General features: G+C 18.5%; 4 protein-coding genes across 14 annotated transcripts in view; 2 read left to right on the forward strand and 2 right to left on the reverse strand.

The window, feature by feature from the left end:
* The window catches only part of wun (wunen), a 100,572-nt gene extending 88,073 nt beyond the window's left edge, over window positions 1-12,499 (forward strand). Inside the window, exons 8-9 of one of the 3 annotated variants that reach the window (XM_086912512.1) lie at window positions 11,116-11,274; window positions 12,288-12,499. In XM_086912512.1, the coding sequence (XP_086768638.1) occupies window positions 11,116-11,259 (144 nt within the window). In that variant the 3' untranslated portion in view covers window positions 11,260-11,274; window positions 12,288-12,499. Of the gene's footprint in view, window positions 1-3,696; window positions 3,918-8,722; window positions 9,193-11,115; window positions 11,275-12,287 lie in introns of those variants that run through there. The other 2 variants (XM_086912510.1, XM_086912509.1) reach the window with 2 other exon arrangements.
* On the reverse strand, window positions 11,536-15,241 carry Sgsh (N-sulfoglucosamine sulfohydrolase). Its single transcript, XM_003698103.4, has 10 exons — window positions 14,823-15,241; window positions 14,438-14,567; window positions 14,093-14,229; window positions 13,882-14,032; window positions 13,503-13,741; window positions 12,817-12,936; window positions 12,522-12,722; window positions 12,293-12,462; window positions 12,013-12,159; window positions 11,536-11,929 (listed from the first exon to the last, which is right to left on the reverse strand). The coding sequence occupies exons 1-10, from the start codon at window positions 14,935-14,937 to the stop codon at window positions 11,789-11,791; spliced, it is 1,551 nt and encodes a 516-aa protein (XP_003698151.2). The 5' UTR covers window positions 14,938-15,241; the 3' UTR covers window positions 11,536-11,788.
* On the forward strand, window positions 12,476-18,327 carry Pmm2 (phosphomannomutase). Of its 9 annotated transcripts, XM_086912514.1 has the most exons (7): window positions 14,804-14,892; window positions 14,977-15,033; window positions 15,667-15,755; window positions 15,820-16,014; window positions 16,101-16,368; window positions 16,586-16,843; window positions 17,836-18,327. In XM_086912514.1, exons 3-7 carry the CDS (start codon window positions 15,696-15,698, stop codon window positions 17,871-17,873), a joined length of 819 nt encoding a protein of 272 aa, XP_086768640.1. In that variant the 5' UTR covers window positions 14,804-14,892; window positions 14,977-15,033; window positions 15,667-15,695; the 3' UTR covers window positions 17,874-18,327. The 9 variants fall into 9 exon arrangements, with proteins under 9 accessions (XP_086768643.1, XP_086768647.1, XP_086768644.1 ...); XM_086912517.1 differs by lacking the exons at window positions 14,804-14,892; window positions 14,977-15,033 and adding an exon at window positions 12,476-12,602; XM_086912518.1 differs by lacking the exons at window positions 14,804-14,892; window positions 14,977-15,033 and adding an exon at window positions 14,461-14,573.
* LOC100863310 (methylglutaconyl-CoA hydratase, mitochondrial) lies at window positions 17,642-19,856 on the reverse strand. The gene is made up of 3 exons (XM_031919606.2): window positions 19,642-19,856; window positions 18,409-19,205; window positions 17,642-18,191 (listed from the first exon to the last, which is right to left on the reverse strand). Exons 2-3 carry the CDS (start codon window positions 19,149-19,151, stop codon window positions 18,032-18,034), a joined length of 903 nt encoding a protein of 300 aa, XP_031775466.2. The 5' UTR covers window positions 19,152-19,205; window positions 19,642-19,856; the 3' UTR covers window positions 17,642-18,031.
* Window positions 19,857-20,368: the final 512 nt, after the last annotated feature.

The following is a 20,368-nucleotide window of genomic DNA, read 5'->3' on the forward strand; positions in this document are numbered from 1 at the left end:
TTGGCGCGCATCTACCATTTTGAGAATTTGTGGTTGTCAAATTTATACTATTTTATATTTCACAATGAGTTTTACTCATCTAATTTCTAGGATTTTAAATGTTCAAGTTTGAATTTATCTTATACATAAAAATTTGTTACATTTAATGTGATAAATTAATTTTTTTGTTAAAAAATTCAAATTTAGGATTAGGACTTTTTCCTTTCTTAGTTAAAATGTCTTATCTAACATGAATCATACGTGAAAATTAAAATTTTTATCATTTTTTTCTTAGAAAAAAATAAATCTGATTCTAAATTTCTAAAAATTCTTCTAAAAATTAAAGGACGCGCAAAACTTAAAATATTTCAATAAAAGATAAAAAAAAAAATATTACGTAGGATATTTTAACTATTAAGAGGATTATTATTAATTTACGACTGTAAAAAGGAGAAAGCAAGAATAAGTCGTAAAAAATTCAAAGACTATATAACGATTAACTATTAGAATGAAATATATTATAATATATTATATACAAATTTATTACATTGACTTTAACATTGACATTAAATCTTGTTCATATTGAATTATTTCTATTTCGCAATTTAAATTCTTGTTTGACATAAACTGATATGAGTATGTTTGCAGTCTTTTTCGCTCAATTTAATTGAAACGCATTTTTATTCTTGTTAATGATAGATATAAATATGATTTATTTTATTAAATCTTTATTAAAAATGTGAAATTAATATTTATGGAAAATGAAATTTTTAATAACATTTACAGTATTCCTCACTTGTTATTTATAAATTAGGAAATGCATATTCGAATTCTTTTTATCGTATGGATATTTCTTTATAAAAAAATATGTCATCATTTTTTGTTATGCTCGATTTTGAATCAAATGGAAACAAGAGTAAAAAATATTGAATAGAAAGAAAATTTCAACATTTTTTTTTTTTTTAATTAATTTTCATAATGAAATTGAATTACATTAATTCCATTTTAAGATATTTTTAATAAAAAAATTTATTAATGTTATTTTTAATAAAAAAATTAATTAATATTAAAATTACAAGATTTAATTTTAATTAAAGATTAAAGATTGGAATATTTAATATAACTTGAGAATATTATGAAATGTTGCAACAATTGGAATACTGAAAATTCTTTCTTATTCTTAATAATTAATGATTAATCATATACTATCTATATAATTTTAATTTGTTGCTTAATATCTTTTTCATTGATAATAAAAAATAGAATATGAGGTAAAAAAATAAGAAAAAATATATAATATATAAACTCATAAATAAACAGATAGAAATTAATAAGAAGTTATCTGTTATCATTATTATCATGTAATTATCATCAAAAATTATAGTTATTAATTAATTTTAAATGTTTAATATTAATCCTCTCATATAAGATTAAATATGAAAATAATTTAATTATAATAATATTATAATTATAGAATAAAAAAACATAAAAATTGTATTTTTATATTTTTATGACTTATAAGTAATTTAAATATCGTTGATCATAAGTCAAGAAATTATACGGATGCTTATTCTTTGAATGTTCTTCTAGGAATTAATAGGAATAAGTCTGCATCTACTGAGAAGGATAAATGCGCATTTAAGTGAGGAATACTGTATTCAGAAGCAAAAAGATGAAATTTCATTCAGAAAATGTTATTTAATGTTATAAAATTATAATATATTTTGTCATTTTCATAATATATGGGTTGAAAAAAGAAAATTGTTTTAAAAGAAGGCGAATAAAGAGTGTAATAAAAAATTTTTACACTTTATTATTGAATAAAATTTTTTAATAAAGTTTCTTTAATATTCTAATATTTAATATTTAATAATTATTATAAATTTATTATATAATATATCAAATTGAATATATATTTATAATTCAATTAAAAGAATTAATTTTTTCTAATTAAATCTTATTTTTTAGAAATATCTCATTTCTATAATTTTTTCAATAATTTCAAATATTTTTTATTAATTTTTTGTTATTTTTCTTCTATAAGAGGATATATCGATTAATTCAAAAATTTAGATTTTCATTTAGGTATACTCTAATATAAATAATAAATAAATATTTTTAAATGTGATAACTGATAAATAATAAGGTGCTAATCTATATTGGTTTCATAATGTTTATGTATAAATATAAAATTGTACAATATTGAATATTGTACATTCATTTATATTACATTTAAAATTGTACAATATTGAATTTTTATAATTAAAAAGGAAGAAATTACTTTTTCATTTTTTATATGTATATTCATTTGTTTATACGTATAAAACTAAACAAATGCAAATAAAATTAAGAAATGCAAACATAACTCATAACATGGGATATAATATATATGTATACGTTAAATATAATATATAATTAATTAATATTTTTACATTCTATCGTACTGTTCTTTCAGTTTCGAATTATGTAAATTAAAAATAAAAATTTATGAACAGAAAAAATAGTGCATTGTATTTAATAATTATGTTATAAATAATTTAATATAACTATAATTATTTACAACTATATATACAATTATACACTATTATTTTTTACAATTTATATATACAACTATAAAATATTTAATTAAATATTCTATGTTTAACATTCTAATGTTAATTAAGTATTCTATTGATAATTGTACATTAAAGTTATTTAAGTTGTAACTAATTATAACTAATAATTATAAAAAACTACTAGAAAATTTTTTAATATGCTTGTCTAAAATAAAAAGAAACAGATAAATATTTAATAAAATGTCATCATTTTTTTTTAATTATTATATTTTTTTAATTATTACAATGTAAATTAGAGTATTTCAATATAATGTTATGATGCATTTCAATAAATTTTACTAACCAATAATTTTTTAAAATTCTAAAAACAATATAATATATTTTAATTTTATAATACATCTTTTATATTCTGAATTAATAATAAAAATAAAAAAATATATAATTTAATGGAATGAATTTTCTTAAAATATCCTACATAACAAATTTAAAGTACCAATTTCTTTAAATATCTTTGTTCAAAAATATAATTTTTTTAGAATATCATAAATATTTATGATTTTCATTTTTATCGATATACAAATATACAATATATAAACATTTTTTAAAAACAATATTTCTAAAAATATTAAGAAAATTCTCGAAGAAAAAATGAATTAATTAAAAAATATACTTATTATATGACTCATTTACAAAAATCTTTTTCATTTTGATGTATAATATTGAACAATTACTTTAATATACATGTGTATATATTAAAAATATATTATAATATAAAATGTTTTAATTTTATCAAACAATAACATTTAATAAAAATAAAAAAAACTTATATATAAACATTATATTAAAAAATAATAACAAGAGGATTTTATATTACAAAATATTACAATTTATTTAAAAAAATATTTGATATGATCTGTTTTATTTTAATTAATAAATATTCCAAAGAAATTAATAATCATACATTAAAAATTAAAACAAATTAAAACATCGAACATTATATAATTAGCATATTTGCAAGCTAACAATAATTGTATTTATCTATAATTATACATATCTCTAACATTTATCAGCTTTATTCGATGATGTTCTCTATCTTCGCTATAGGAGTCTGCTTAAAAGTCTGCTTATAATCATTCCTTAAAAGGTTTCATGTTTCTTTTAGGCCAAGTCTTCTGCTATTACTTCGAACAAAGATGTAAACAAGAGATTTATGATATGCAGTACAACAGTGATTAAAAAAAAACAACTATAATGTATATTTTATCATTAAATTACGAAATAAGCATGTAAGAATGTAACTATCTTAGATCGAGTAATAAATTCGTTTGTTTTCACGAAATTTTATATGTTTAAATTGAATTAATGAAAATATAAAATTATTTAAAAATTATATACATACTAACATATATTTATTTTAAAATTATAAATAATTGAACTTTAAAAAAAAATTATTCTAAATTAGGACAATGTATTGCAAAAATAATAAAATATATTACATTCTGTACAAAAATTTATAGCTTTTAATTAAAATTTTTTTTAATAGTCGATATATCTTATATTTTAATAAAATTTTTCATTTTTTCATTTTTTTAATAATTTACACATACTCCTTACTTTATTTACAAGAAATCAGGTTCTTGAGATATCTTCTATTTAAAATTAAAATTTACATTTATTTAAGATAAAAATTTTGCAAGCACATCTCATACAGAAGTAAAATGATAAAGACACTATAATAAAATGATAATAATGATAACTCTATCTTTTTCAATGTTTTTGAAGAATTTTAAGGTTATATCTCTCAAAGAAAAAAAGAAGAGAAGAGAGTTAATATTAATTACCGATATAATTGATAAAAATGTTGGAAAAAAATTACTATTGTAGAATATTCTCATAAATAAATATAATAAAAGTCGATTTTTCTTATTTATTTATTTTTTAATAAGCAATTTTTACAATTCAAATTAAAAAAATATATGACATTCCTTTTTATTTTCAAACAACAAAATTTTTCGTGTTTTATCTATGCTCTCATTTTCATATGAAACCAAATTTTTAGAAAGAAAAATTACTGTCTTTTTATATATTCAGGAAAAGCATATATATAAATAAAGTATGTACATGTGTTTTATGTATATAAAAATTTAATACGTTGCATAAATTTTAAAGATTGAAAATATAATAGAATGTAGTACTTTATTGCGAAATATTTTTTTTATAGCATTATTATCTTATTTTATGTTTCTTATTATAACTGAAAAGTTAAAAACTATATAACTTTTAAATAAATAAATAAATTCAATGATAAACAAATAAAGTAAAAAGTATAGAAATAATATTAGTATTTGAATTATATAATGTTATGCAAGATTACATGAAAATTTTTCTTTACTTTCATCTTATATAAAATAGAATTCAAATATCGAAAAATAAATACACGAGATATCTCATATAGAAAGTATTACATAAACAATATTACACCACAGATCTGCATGTGTAAATATATAAACATATGCGAAATATAAATATGTATATATTTAAAATCGATTTGTAAAAACGTCATTTTTCAATATGCCATATTTATTAGATATGATATATTTCCACAATTCTGATTTATAATTATTATATTCTAGCATTAAAAAATATAATACTTAAAATATTTCTAAAAAGAAAATTTCAAAAAAATTTATTATAAAATAATATAATTATATAAATTTATCGAAAAGAACTTGTAAAACTATTCAAATTGGAAAAGTAGTTATTGAAAAAATTATTTGATAAAATATTAATTCTATAAAAATATCACTGCTTTTACACTTTTTTTTAAATTTATATATATATAGCTATAAATTTTTTAAATAATTCAAAATATTTTGAAACTATTATAAATATTGTTTTTAATTATTATTTAATTGCATAGAAAATAGAAAAATAGTAATATTTAATGGTAACAGTAATTTACATATAGTAAAGCATATAAGTACATATAGTAATTAGTATCTCTAATCTTTGCAAGTTTAGATATATAAATTGTTCATAAACAATTATTAAACAATTTAAAAAATACAAAAAGATATCTTTATCTTTAAACAAAATGACAAAATTTTTATGAATGAATTTATTATTCAATCTAATAAATTATTTAAAAAATTTGTTTGAATAAATATTCATAAATCGTAAGAAATTTTTTCGAAAATAAGTAATAGGATATATGATATTAAAATTAAGATTAAAATTGTATAAACATATAATAATGTTAAGCTCTTTCTCTCTCTCTCTCTCTCTCTCTCTCTCTCTCTCTCTCTCTCTCTCTCTATATATATATATATATATATAAAATTTTTGTAAAGAAAATATTACGATTTATTATAGAAAATTAAATTTTTTGTAAAAATAATCACATAATATAAATGGGCTTAAATTTTATATTATAATAGTCTTATCATTCATACAAGATTAATTTAAATATGATTCTAGAAGTTCTTCCAAACAAAAGTTAATGTAAAAAAATATCAGTTGAGATTTATTTATTAAATCATAATCAATTTAAGTTCATATTAAATATATGAAGAGAGATAGTGCAATACTGCACTGGTGAAACAAAAATAGAGCGAAATTCATTCTATTTCTCACTTCATCTAATACAAACTTCAATTGTTTATAACTTAATAAATAAGCTTTAATCAATATTTTTGTGTATTATTCATATATCATTTATATATTTGTAAATCATAATTAGAATATTTTCCATATTTTGAAAAAAATTTTTACTATGATATTTTGAAAAAAATATATAATAATTTAATATATATATATTTATATAAATAAATAAAGACTTAAATTTTATGAAAATGAAAATATAATTTATTTATTTCATCTTTCTTCTATAATTTTTAGAAAATTAATAATATAAATGAAATACAATATTTAAATCATTTATAATATTATACGCTTTAAATTTTATTGAAAAGCGGATTAAAATTTTATTTGGATACTATAGATGTAATAATAATAATAATAATAATAACGAATCATATATTATGGTACACACTTTTTGATACAAGCTTGCTATGAACCATTGAAAATAAGCAATAGCTTAATTTACTTAAGAAAAAAAAAAAGATTTTTAAACCCATTATTCTAAATCCAATTCATAGATTAAAATAAATAACGATGGCTTCTCTTCGTGAAGAGTAAATCGTTAATCATTAGTTCACGAACAGTATAATGGACGAATACAGTATATATATATACATTATGGTAAATTTGTATCTTTGTTGCCACTTAGCAGGAACAGTAAAAAACCTGATCAAAAAACCTATTATTTGAACAGGGAATTTCCGATGATATCTATTTTTCTTACCAATAATACCGATAAATCTCTAGTTATAAATAACAGTCTCTGTTATCTTTGGTATGTAAAAATATCAGAAAGCAAAATGTAAATACCTATGAATAAGCATATATTACAAAATGAGGCAGAATTCCCAAATTTTGAAATAAAAAGATAGGAATAAGACTTTCAAAAGTTTGAAACCTCAAAATGCTTTGAAATTCAATATATAGTTTTTGAATTTCAAAACTTTATGTTATTTTTGAAATATAAATTAATTAATAATTAAATTATTAGAAAATATTGTAAAAATATTGTAATTGAATTTTATATATAGGCATATTTTAATTGGTAATCATTTCACTAATTTATTACAATAATTTAATAATTAGTAGTTTATTCTTATACTCTCACTTCCTTAATTGTTGGTACTTAAAATTAGGATTTATTTTAAAATTACTAGAAATAAAACATTAATTAAAATATAATATTTTCTTACGATATAAATAATTAATTAATATTAATATTATATTCATGAATTCTGAGACATATATTTGATAACTTATGAATAAAAGTATTTATTTTATTTAAGATATACAAGATAATATTGAAATTTTTTTTGAACATTGATTTTCATTAAAAAATTTATTCAATTGATTTCCATTAAAAATTGATTTATTCAATTTGATTGATTTATATATTATTATATAATTACATTATGTGTATTGATAAAATAATCGAATTGATTGAACATCATTTACTGAAATATACTAAGAAAAAAGATGGTTTAAATAATATAAGGTCACTGATTCTCCCTTTTACCAATAACTTCTCATTCGTATAATAAGAGCTGACATTCGTGAAACTGGTTTTAAGAATTCGTTCATTTATTTTATTTAGATTAATGTTCTCAAGCAGTAAAATTGATAAATGAAAAAAATTTTGTGAATTATAATTCATTAGTTCTCACTTACTATTTGCATTATATTTCATTATAAAAATAATTAAAAAAATTTAACTCATATATAATTTATTCGTCTAAAATTTCGTCTAAAATTTGAATTCTTTGAAATTATAGAAAAAAACATAAATTAAGATTATTTTCAGTATTAAAAGTTTTTAAAAAATACTTAATTATTGAAAAAAAATTCATTGAAAATAATTTAAACAATAATTCAATTGTAAATTAAATAAAGAAAAATTATTATATTGTATTAAATTTTATTTAACACAATTTTATTTAGATAAATGTAATAATTAATAAATAATTATAATATGTATTTGTACATATAATATATATTTTTTAAAAAATCATTTTGAAATATTTTTATAAAAAAAAATTGTTAATTACTTAATCATTTATTGATTTGTTTTATTATATTATACAATTAAATTTTGTTTTATTATAATGTAATTTTATTATAATTTTTATTAAAATAAATATTATAATAAACATAAAAGCTTTTTCAACCTTACTTTTTTCTTTTAAGTTAGATTTTAAGTTAATCTTAAGAATGTCGATGTTTTATTATTGTCATTATGAATTCATATATATATACATGTATTATTTGGCATGCTTATAATCATTTATTTTGTAAGCTTATTTAGATTTTGCAAAATTAAACAATAAATTTTGTTTTTTGCTTTTATATATTATTCTCTGCTTTTTTATTATGCAATTAATCTTTTTCATTTAATATTAATTTATTATAAAATTTTGAAATCATAAAATTTTCAATCCAAATATAATAATAAAATATATTATATATATAGTATAAAATAATATTTTGAATAATTTATTTAAAAGAAAAAAGAATATTAATTTATACTTATGTCAAATTTATTTTAATTTCAGAACGAATTAACGACACTTCAAACAGATATAATATCTTACAATACAATTGAAAGAAATGAAGAAAACGGCATTTAAGAACATCATGTGACATAAATATTTATTAAAAAAATAATTGGAAATCTATTATGTATGTATGAATATTTAAAAAAGAAAAAAATTTAATTTTAATTTATAATTATTATCCTTTAAATATGAAATATTCTTTTTAATAAATATATATATTATATCTTTTTAATAGAATTAATATAATATTTTTTATATTGCAATTTAAGTTAAAGAAAAAAAAACAATAAAAAAGTAAAAAAAACTCAATAATATAATTTATGCCAAGCATTATATTTTTTTGGCTCAATAAATAATTCTTTCTATTTATAAAGTAATAATGTTAGTATTAGTATATAATAGTATATATTATTTTTTAATTACACACTTATAAATCATAAACATAAAATAAACGATATAAAATAAATTTTCTTATAAAATTTCTCATTTGTGAATAATCGATTATACAAGAAATTAATGATTTAAGCCATTATATATATATATATATATGTGTATGCCATTATGTATGTATGTATATTCTCTATAGTAAATATTTTATAATTCTAAAAGATTCAGGACTGAAGAAAGTTCTATAGTTATCCAACAGAGATATTGATTCTTATTTCTGATGTGGCGTTTTTTGTTGAAGCTAGAAAAAAACACTGAATGAAAGAAACAATGGATTCCAAGAATTGAAATATTCGAAAACATTGTAGAAATAATATATATTAAAAAACTGTAAAGTTTATTTATTTTTAGATTTTTATGAAATTATTATCAACACATTTATAAAGTTTTTCTAAATTAATTTTTTTAAATTAAAATTAACAATATAATTTAGATTATGTTTAATTATTTAATAAAGAAAGAAAAAAGTTATTATTACTTATTAAATATACAAATTATCATTGAAATTATATCGCTTATTATTTTAATTAATTAATCTTAAAAATATATTAATAAATGTTTCATTAGATAAAAAATCAAAAATAAAATTTTAATATATTATTGTTTCGTTTATAATATTTGATTCTGATTTGGGATTAAATATATTGCTCAAGACATATAAAAAAAAATCATTCAGTGATAGAAATAAATGTTTTTTAATTCATAAGTCGCTAAGCTAAGATTTTGCAATTATGAAATAATTAAATATTCAAAAATAAACAAAGATATATATAAAATTAGTATAAAATAAATACATCAAATAAATTTTAGAAAATTTTATGTATATATTTCGCCTTAGACTATATTTTTTTAATATAAAATTGTAAAATTCAATTGAAAATTTTAGATATTACAAAAATTATAATTTCGTCTCAAAAAATCTCATTAAAAATAGAAGGAAAAAATTCATATTTTTTTCTTCTATTATAAAAATTTTAATTTGGGCAACAATTTTTGCTAAAATACTAATTTTATATTAGAAAGATATAATAATATGAGAAAAAGTAGCAAACACAATTTCTTATGAAATTTTAAGATCTAAAATTTTCAAGTGATTTTATATCAAGAGAATATATCTGTGAAAACCAAAAATAATTTACATTATAATATTTCATGCTAAATTTAAAATCTATATATATGTAAATCGATCATAATTATATTCTTATGTTAAAAACAATTGGCTATCGCTAGATTTAATTACAATTCCTTTTGTAGCATCGCTTAGTATTGTTTAATTTTATTTTGAATCGATAATATCGCATGTGACATAAGAATGGTAATAGAGACTACGTAGCCTCCGGACTATGTGACACAAAAATACATTGAATGACATGTCTATTCTATGTTCATATCTAGTCTGTACTTTGACTATCATTTAAAATAGATAAGTATTCATAAATCAATAAAATTGACAATTTATTTCATCATGTTTGCATATTGAAGACATCTAGCGTTGATAATGAATACTATCAATGAATACTATCAAGTTTAACTTAATTGATATTTTAAATAACAGTTATTTTATTATTTGTGATTTATTAATATGATAATTATTTTAGAAATAAATTATTTGTATATGTAATACAATGTGAAATTTTTTATTTTAGTATAAATACGTTTAAATAAATAAAACTTCAAATTAAATTTTTCAAGTATAAATATAACCTCAACAATAGTAATGCTCGTTTTACGTAGTTTTCAAAATACAAATTTACTTGTATTGCTCGGTGGTCTTTTATTGTGTCTTGTTTTTATGATACAAGTGAAACAAATTTATAATAATAATCAAAAATATAACAGATATTTAGGATATAAAGAATATGTAAGATTTCGTAAAGAAATGTAAATGTATATTCATTATTGAATTTATTTTTTGAATATTTATCAATTCGTTTGAACTTTAGATGAATGAAATATCAACAGAATTAAAAGCAGTAGAGAAATCCGCAAATAAATCATCAAGCTATATTCGTCAATTAAATGAAATACTTTTAAAACATCGTGATAAGGATATAAAAAATGTGACTATATCACATCCTCTTTTTTGATTAGAAGTCATTATAGTAAGTATATATTTAAATAAAATTATTAAATTTATTGTTTAGTAAGAAAATCATTAATTTAATACTCATAAAAATTTAATTTAAATTAATATATGGAAATAATATATTTCAACTAAAATATGAAACATGTATGTAATTGTCATTTGTACTTAAAAAAATACTAATATGCAAAAATTGCATAATATTGAAAATAATAATGTACAAGATTTTATAAAAATTTTTTAATATTTAATGTAAAAATAATGAAGAAAATTTGTAATATTTTGTTATGTAACAATTTATAATATATTTCCAGTCAAACATTATATTTATTAATATTAACAATTTATTTAAATATCTATTCTACCATTTCTATAATATTAAATAAAAAAAATATAATAATAAATTGATAATAATAAATCTTTCATATTGCTTATGATGTTGATATTGAATATTTATGAGTATTATTTGAAAATATTTTTTATATTATAAAAATTAAGTCTAATTTTTATATTATAAAAATAAATCAAAATTTTTAAATTAAATTTTGAAGAGGCATACATTGTGGTTCTTTAGTTTTAATATCATTGAGAACTCCTGTAGGTGCGCAAAGCCAAGGATCATTGGTTATTTTCTGCCATTTTAATAATCTTTCTTGTAAATCATTGAATATATTCTGAAAAATAATTTAAAGTTGATTTTGATTGATGAAGATTGATTACAATTAAAATATATAAAAAATATTTTGATTTTAATTACTTTTACTGATGATTTAGAAGCAATATTATTTTTTTCCTCTGGATCATATTTTAGATCATATAATTCCCATTCTGGTCTTTCATAATAATTTTCTAATGTTTTATACCATGGAAGTGGTTGTTTATTTCTAGTTCTATTCAAAAGATCCTTTAAATAAAAAAAATAATATTCATTTATAATTTATGATTTATAATGTGATTTTTTTCATAAATTTTTCTCATATTATTTATTAATATGATTATATTTATATTTATAATTATATTTTTTTTTTATAGGTCACCTGAAATGTTGGTGAAACATAAAAATCTTGATCAATTGGAAATGGCATTTTGTAATTAATATTATGTATAAGTTTATATCTTTTGGTTCTAATTGCACGCATGGGATAATACATAGTAACTTCATGATGTGTTTGACTGGCGAAAATAGCTGTATTATTTTCTATAGGTTCTGCAAATGTACAAAAATATAATATTAGAATATTGAATGCTAAAATAATTTAAATATACCTTGAATAAGAAGGGGAAGAAGAGATTTTCCAGTCAAGAAAGGAACAGATGCTTCATTTGTATCAAATGGATCCATATATGGTATGTTAAACCAATCTAATAATGTTGGTACAATATCCAATAAAGATGTTAAACTATGTGTTATACTATTTTTTCTGTGATTAGGAATTGGAGACCTAATCATCATAGGTTCTGCTAATCCTAACATAGTAAACAATTATTTTTTGATATTTAATATTTTTCATCTTAATTAAAAAAAAGATTATTTAATCATTATATAATATTTTTTATTTACCTGGTTCATATAAATTTGTTCGACCATTTGGAAATGGTATACCATTATCAGATGTATAAATCACTAATGTGTTATGTTTAAAACCAGCATCTTCCAATTCTTTTAAAATTAATCCTATACCTATAAAAGTTTTAGCATTTCTTGTTTATTTCTAATTCATCTATTACTAATTTTATTATGTTATTATATTTTTAATATATATAATATTATGTATTTTATATTTATTATATTAATAACATTTAATATTTAATTTTCTCAAAAGAATAAAATAAAATTTTTAATTTTATGAATATTTGTAATAAAAAAATATAATTATATAAAATAAGAAATTATATATTTTTTTAAAGGTAATTAATTAATTTAGAAATTTTTTACCTCTAAAATAAAAATATATTATTGTAATTTACAACTTATATATACTATTATATATACTATATTATTATATAATGATGCAATACAAACTAAATTAACATTTTAAAGTTTTTTAAAAAAAAATATTAATTTTTATTTTTTTTTATTATAAATAACATATTTGAATAACATTTTTTAATATTATTAATATTTTTGTTAGACATTAATTTTTAATAATTTAAATATCTAATTTTAATTTAATTATCTAAATTTAATTTTATTTAACAATATATCTAATTTAATTATCTAAATTTAATTTTATTTAACAAATATACCTTGATCTAAACGAGAAATGGTTGTATATTGAGCAGCAATATCTCTTCTAGCTGCTTCTGTATTTTGAACAAAATATGGAACTTTTACTTGTTCCCATTGATAATATATTGGATTCCAATCAGGAATAGTACCCATACCTATATCTCCATTACCAAATTTTTCACAAAAATTTCCATATTCTGGATGTGTATGACCACATCGATGAGGATCATGAAATCCAATATATAAAAAAAAGGGCCTAAAAATGAAATACTATATTTAATTCTTTTTTCTATATTTAATATTGTAATTTAAAATTATTAATGATAAAGTTATAGTTTGATAGAAATTTTATATTAATAGAGAAAAATTAATTTGAAAATTAAAAAAAATTCATACTTTGTTTTATTCTGAGACAAAAATTCTCTAACTAAAAGTTTAATTTTAGTAATGTTTCGACCAACTTGAAGTATAGAATTATTTTCTTCTGTTTGTGAAAAATCAAATGGATAGACATTGCTTGGACCTACATGTTTTTTACCAATAATACCTGTAAAATATTCATAGATGATTCTTGAATTTTACACTTATTAAATTTTAAAGATAGTACCTGTTCTTATATTATTTTTTTTCAATATTTTTGGTAAACTTTGAACTGTTTCAAATGAATTAAAATGATGAATTCCATGATGAAGACCATACATTCCATTTTGATGACTTGGTAAACCAGTAAGTAAAGAGGAACGACTAAAATGTATAAAAATTATAAAAATACAGTATTAAAGTAATAATATATATATATACAGTAATAATAATAATAATATAAAATGTTGAAGAGTATTAAGAATATTAAAATTATTAATTATATTTGATATAATATTAATATAATATTATATAATATATTATATAATATTATATAATAATAATATAAATATAATATTAAAAACAATGATACCTAGGAGAACAACTGCTGACTGAAGAATATGCATTATTAAATAATAAACTTTCTTTTGCCAAATTATCTAAATTAGGTGTTTGGCAAATTTTATTCAAATAGGATCTCATTTCAAATCCACCATCATCAGCTATATGTTAAGTATAAAATTTTATATTATTATAAGATTAAATATAAAAAAATATGAAACATTTTTTTTTAATTAAAAATTATTCATAAATAATAAATAAAATTTTATAGCATTTTATATATAATAATATATATAATATATAATGTATAAATAATAAAATATTTTTATTATTTTAAAAATTTTATTCAAACAAAGATTAGATGAAAAAATCATAAAATTATACATTTCAATTTTTTACATTTTAATTTTTTTTACCTAAAAGTAAAACAGCATTTTTATGCGGCGTAATGTTTGCATTTGTATTACGCAATTGTAATAAGATAAGGTAGATAAAATAATTAAATTTATTTAAGTAGATTCTTTTTAACATTGTTATAATATAATTTTTTAGATAAATATAATATTTTAGATAAAAACAGAACTGATGAAGAACACGTCAAATTAGCCACGTATCAGTTTATACACCGTCTGTATTTTTTTTATTTTATAATATATATAATGTTAAATTTATTTTGTAATCGATGAAAGCAAAAGAAATCAAATGTCAATTTAACTATATCATTATATAATATTATATAATAAAATATTAATTTCGTTTTTATTTATATGTCAATAAATTATTGCATGTAATAGGTTATATTTGTTATTCCATTATTGACATATGTTAATGTTCGATAATGTTTCTAAAAATTATATATTTTTATTAAAAATGTATTATATTTTATTTTTTTATTTTTTTTTTGTTAACTTAAAAATATATAAATTATATTAAAATTTGGATATTATTATAAATATAAAGTTTGAATATATTTCGATCTGTCAAAAAAGATTACAAAAAGAGAATTGTTAATATAATATAATAATGAGAAACATAATAAGTAAAATAATAAGTATAATAATAAGTCTTGCACGTGATTTGTGTAATGTATTTGCTTTATACGATAGTTTTTTAAAGATAAAAATAAACTTCGTATTTTTAATATTTTTAATAATTTTTAATATTTAGTATAAAAAATTTTTTAATAATTTTTATTTTTTTATGAATTTTTTTTAATATTCATTTCTTATTAAAAATTTAATTTCGAAATTTATATTTCAGATTAAATAAATATATAATATCATTTTACTATGACGAAGAAAATAATATGTTTATTTGATGTTGATGGCACACTTACAGATCCTAGACAGGTATATATACAATGAAAATAAAAAATATATTGTAAATAAATTCCTATTTAATTTCTCTAATTAGGCAATTAAACCATCTATGGAAAAATTTCTTTTGGAAACTGTTAGAAAGGAATTTGATTTAGCTGTAGTCGGTGGATCAGATTTAAACAAGATTAAAGAACAATTAGGTGGTAAAAGTATATTTGAAAAATATAAATATGTTTTCGCAGAGAATGGACTTATTGCATTTAAAAATGAAAAACAATTGACTACTGAAGTAAGCAACATAATTAGAAAATATATTTTATAAAATTTTCTATGTACTTTTGTGATATTTATTTAAAATTTCATTTTTTATTTTAGACAATTCAAAGTATTATTGGTGAAGATGCATTGCAAGATTTAATCAATTTTTGTTTAAAATATATATCAGAATTACATTTGCCATTCAAACGTGGAACTTTTATAGAATTTAGAACAGGTATGATTAATATATCACCTGTTGGTCGTAATTGTACTAAAGAAGAGCGTATTCAATTTTATGAATATGATCTTGAACATCAAATTCGACAGAAATTTATTCAAGCTATTAAAAAAGAATTTCCAGATCTTGCTTTAACATATAGTATAGGTAAGCAAGATTTTTTATATTTATATAAGTATTTTGCATAAATATTCAGTATAGATATAATTATATAATTACATTTTTTCTTCTGATTTATTTCAAAAAATTATATTTAACATATTTAACATTAGTATTTCTAATTATAATATATTAATTAAAAAAATTATTAAAATTATCTATTTCATTAAAATTTTTATTGAACATATCTTTTTTATGTCTAAAGGAGGTCAAATATCTTTTGATGTTTTTCCTATTGGTTGGGATAAAACATACTGTCTTAGACATATTCGAGGATATGATGAAATACATTTCTTTGGTGATAAAACAACAGAAGGTGGCAATGATTATGAAATTTATGAAAGCGATTTAACTGTTGGACATCGTGTGACATGTCCTGAAGATACAATTAATCAACTAAACATTCTTATGACACTTATGAAAGAAAGAAGAGAAAAAGAACAATTGGAATTTCCTGTACAATGTGCGTAATGCATTAAATATTTTATCTAATATACAAAAGATATATTATTTACATAAGTTATATTGCATTTCATTTATAGTATTAAATTTTCATTTTTAAAAAAAAATTTTTAAAAAAATTGAACCTAAATTTTCTAGCTATAATAAAAAGATTTAAAGTATTTGATATTTTATATTTATTAATCAATCAAATTCTTGAAATATATGCATAATTATATGACAAAATAGATTTATATCTTATAATTTTCTTAATTGTACAAAAAGATAGAGGATATCTCTTTTAAAATATTATCTTATAAAATATTACTTTAATATTAGCTTTTGTTGATACTATGTGATATTTATAAAAATGTAAGTAGTAAGTTTTAAAATGATTATATTATACGTTATCATAATATATTTTATATGTATCTAATAGGGTATTGGTTTTATAAAATTTATTAAGATAGATATATAACATATATTGTACATTTATTTCATTATTCTTTTTTTAATAAAGTTGCTTATTAATTTTCTATTTTTTAAATAAAAATTTATAAATTCAAAAGATTCAATTTCATTTTTTTTTCATTTTTATTTGATTATATATATATGTGTGTATTTGTATGTATATATATATGCTATATATTCTATCTAAAAGATTTTACATAAAACATATAATGAAATTCTATTTAAAAAAAAAAACAAAGAATGAATATATACATATATTTTTATATAGAGCATAATCTTATATTTTTTATTTTATTTAAGATGATAATATTAATATAAATATAAATAAAATAGAATAAAAATCATAAAATTTTATAAATATAATTTTATTTTTTAAAAATAAACTTTGTATATAGATGCATATATACATATATATATTAAAACAACAAAATTAATATAAACTATATAAATTCTGGAATTTTAAATCACATATAAAAATACTTAAAACTATGAACCTTATATAATATTATTTCTGTATTAAGTATTAATTTACTATTTTTGTAGATTTCTGCTTAAATACAAAGGTGCTTGAACTTTCATAAACATGTATATCAAAATTAGTCATATTATAAAAATGTAGTAAAAGAATAGCGTATTTCCTACATTTAGTTTCTATTAAAATGCATATTCTTGATATGTTAATAATTAAGCGTAACAAATTTGTAAAACATTCATATTTCAATATTTCATTTTGATATATTTACATTCCTTGATAAACAGGTATACGTTTTGTTATGAATGCTGCTAATCCTTCAATTCTATCTTTTGTATCCACAACTTTATTATAACATTGTTTTTCAACTTCAAGTCCATCTGTAATAGATACTTGAAGACCTTTCGACATTGCTGTTTTTGCCATTCTAAAATATAATAAAAATAAAAAATAAGTATTGTCTGCTATAATATGTTATATTATGTATTATGTTTATAAATTAAATTTGTAAAAACTTTGAAAGTTAATAAGTTTTTTTATTAAATAAAGTTAATTGTTACCAATTGTTTGAAATTGTTTTATTTGTCAAATTTTATCTTATCAATTTTTAGAAAGAGAATATTTAATATTATCTTTATACTTACTTAACTCCAATAGGGCCATTAGGTAAAATTTCTCTGGCAATTGTTAAAGCAGTTTGATAAGCAGCATCACCACTTTTATTTTGAGGAACTACTTGATTTATTAAACCAATTTCCATAGCTTGTTCACCATCAACTATACGTGCAGTATAAATGAGTTCTTTTGCTTTAGCAATTCCAATTATTCTTGGAAGTCGTTGTGTGCCACCTGCTCCAGGAATAATAGCCCATTTTGTTTCTACAAGTCCCATTTTGGAATCTGATGTTGCAACTCTAATATCTGTAGCTAGAGCAAGTTCTAAGCCACCACCTAATGCAGTACCATCTATAGCAGATATTACTGGAGTTGGTAATGTCTCTATACTATTTGTTATACTTCTTAAAAATGAAACAAATTTTAAAATTTCTGAATTATCCATCCTTCTTCTTTCTCTTAAATCTGCACCAGCACAGAAAATTTTTGGAACCAAACTGCGAATAATTAATACTCGCAATTTTGTATCTTCTCTGATGGAAGAAATAGCATCATTTAGTTGACTAGTTAAAGTTTTGCCAAGAGCATTAGAAGCAGTGGGTCGATTTAATCCTAATACTACAATACCATTATCTTTTCCATCCAAATACTTAAGTACTATTTCTTTTACATCATTTTTTGGATTTAACATTGCATTGGTAGATAATGCTCTTACAGCAATTGTACAAAGAGAATGAAAAGTATATTTAACTCTTGTAGTTAAAGGACCCATTATATAAAATTTGTATATGAACAATAAATTAAGTCTCGTGTAGTTACAATTAATCTAAAAAAAAATTTTTATGATTAAAAAATAATATAAAAGAACAAAGCTTGATTGATTTAAAAATTAAATTTATTAATTTATTAATATATACTTTTTATATATATTAAAATACAGAATTTATATTTATATTAAAATTTAATTTAAACTATTTTCAATGATTAAAAATTTAACTAAATATATTTGCAATAAGAAAAATGAATTAAATCACTGATATTAATATATTAATAACTAACATATTAATCAACACAAATCTTGATCACTTGCAAATAGTATCGGCATATTTATATCATTATTTTACATACTTATTATTAAATATTTATATAAAAAGCATAATAATAATGAAATATAATAAAATAAATCTTGAAAAATTGTCTAAATTAAATTAACAAATGATTAAATATTTATAAAAAAAATACATATTAAAAAATGTAAATACCGTATCCCTTTCAAATCGTATAAGAATGTCACAAGCGACTCCTTGGACTTTACGCACTGTCGCGTTCAACGTTCAACCAATAACATTTGTGGTAGGGAGAATTGAGGAAAGTTCAAATATAACGTAGTAATCTCAACCTAACCTTCAGTACTTCCAACGACGACGTCGTAAACGTAACTGGTTGTTGCAGAAAATGAAAGGAAAATATACTTTGCGACCTACTGAAGTTGTATGTGTTTTTATACATTGTTTGTATGTAGATGTGCATATATATGCACTACATATACATAGATAAGATTTCAAACATCCATTTTACGTCAGTCGATATGTTTTTCAATCTTTTGATTAACTTGATGAAGTATAGCTAAAGTTATCAGAATAAAACAAAAGTAAAGAAAATAAAATTGAATATATTATATTTTTAATAATTATCTAAAAAAAAAAATTATGTATCAAGAAATATAAGAATAATGTTTGCAATTTGTCTTAACTAAACTTTAATTTATGAATTTTTCCTTCATGAATGTTTTGAATTATGCTGAATTATGTTTTGAATGCAAATTTGCGATTAAGCAAATAATATTAAACAAATTTAATAGCAAATAAAAAGTTTAAGTAATTATATTATAAATAACATAATCTATTTTGATTATAAGTTTGAAAATTAGATTTGAATTTGATAAAATATTTATCTGGTTTTTACTTTTTTTTCTTTTATTAATATTTC

This window comes from Apis florea, unplaced genomic scaffold, assembly GCF_048593485.1.
Source record: "Apis florea isolate Af1SG1 unplaced genomic scaffold, ASM4859348v1 contig_3391_pilon, whole genome shotgun sequence".
Taxonomy (NCBI): domain Eukaryota; kingdom Metazoa; phylum Arthropoda; class Insecta; order Hymenoptera; family Apidae; genus Apis; species Apis florea.

Coding starts and splice junctions, on each gene's coding strand:
- Sgsh (XM_003698103.4), bottom strand. CDS start 14,937: ATGTTAAAAAGAATCTACTTAAATAAATTTAATTATTTTATCTACCTT. Junction 14,230..14,437: donor GTCAGCAGTTGTTCTCCTAG/GTATCATTGTTT, acceptor TATACATTTTAG/TCGTTCCTCTTTACTTACTG. Junction 11,930..12,012: donor CTTCTAAATCATCAGTAAAA/GTAATTAAAATC, acceptor ATTATTTTTCAG/AATATATTCAATGATTTACA.
- Pmm2 (XM_086912517.1), top strand. CDS start 15,696: ATGACGAAGAAAATAATATGTTTATTTGATGTTGATGGCACACTTACA. Junction 16,369..16,585: donor TGCTTTAACATATAGTATAG/GTAAGCAAGATT, acceptor TTATGTCTAAAG/GAGGTCAAATATCTTTTGAT. Junction 16,844..17,835: donor ATTGGAATTTCCTGTACAAT/GTGCGTAATGCA, acceptor CTATTTTTGTAG/ATTTCTGCTTAAATACAAAG.
- LOC100863310 (XM_031919606.2), bottom strand. CDS start 19,151: ATGGGTCCTTTAACTACAAGAGTTAAATATACTTTTCATTCTCTTTGT. Junction 18,192..18,408: donor AATGGCCCTATTGGAGTTAA/GTAAGTATAAAG, acceptor ATTATATTTTAG/AATGGCAAAAACAGCAATGT.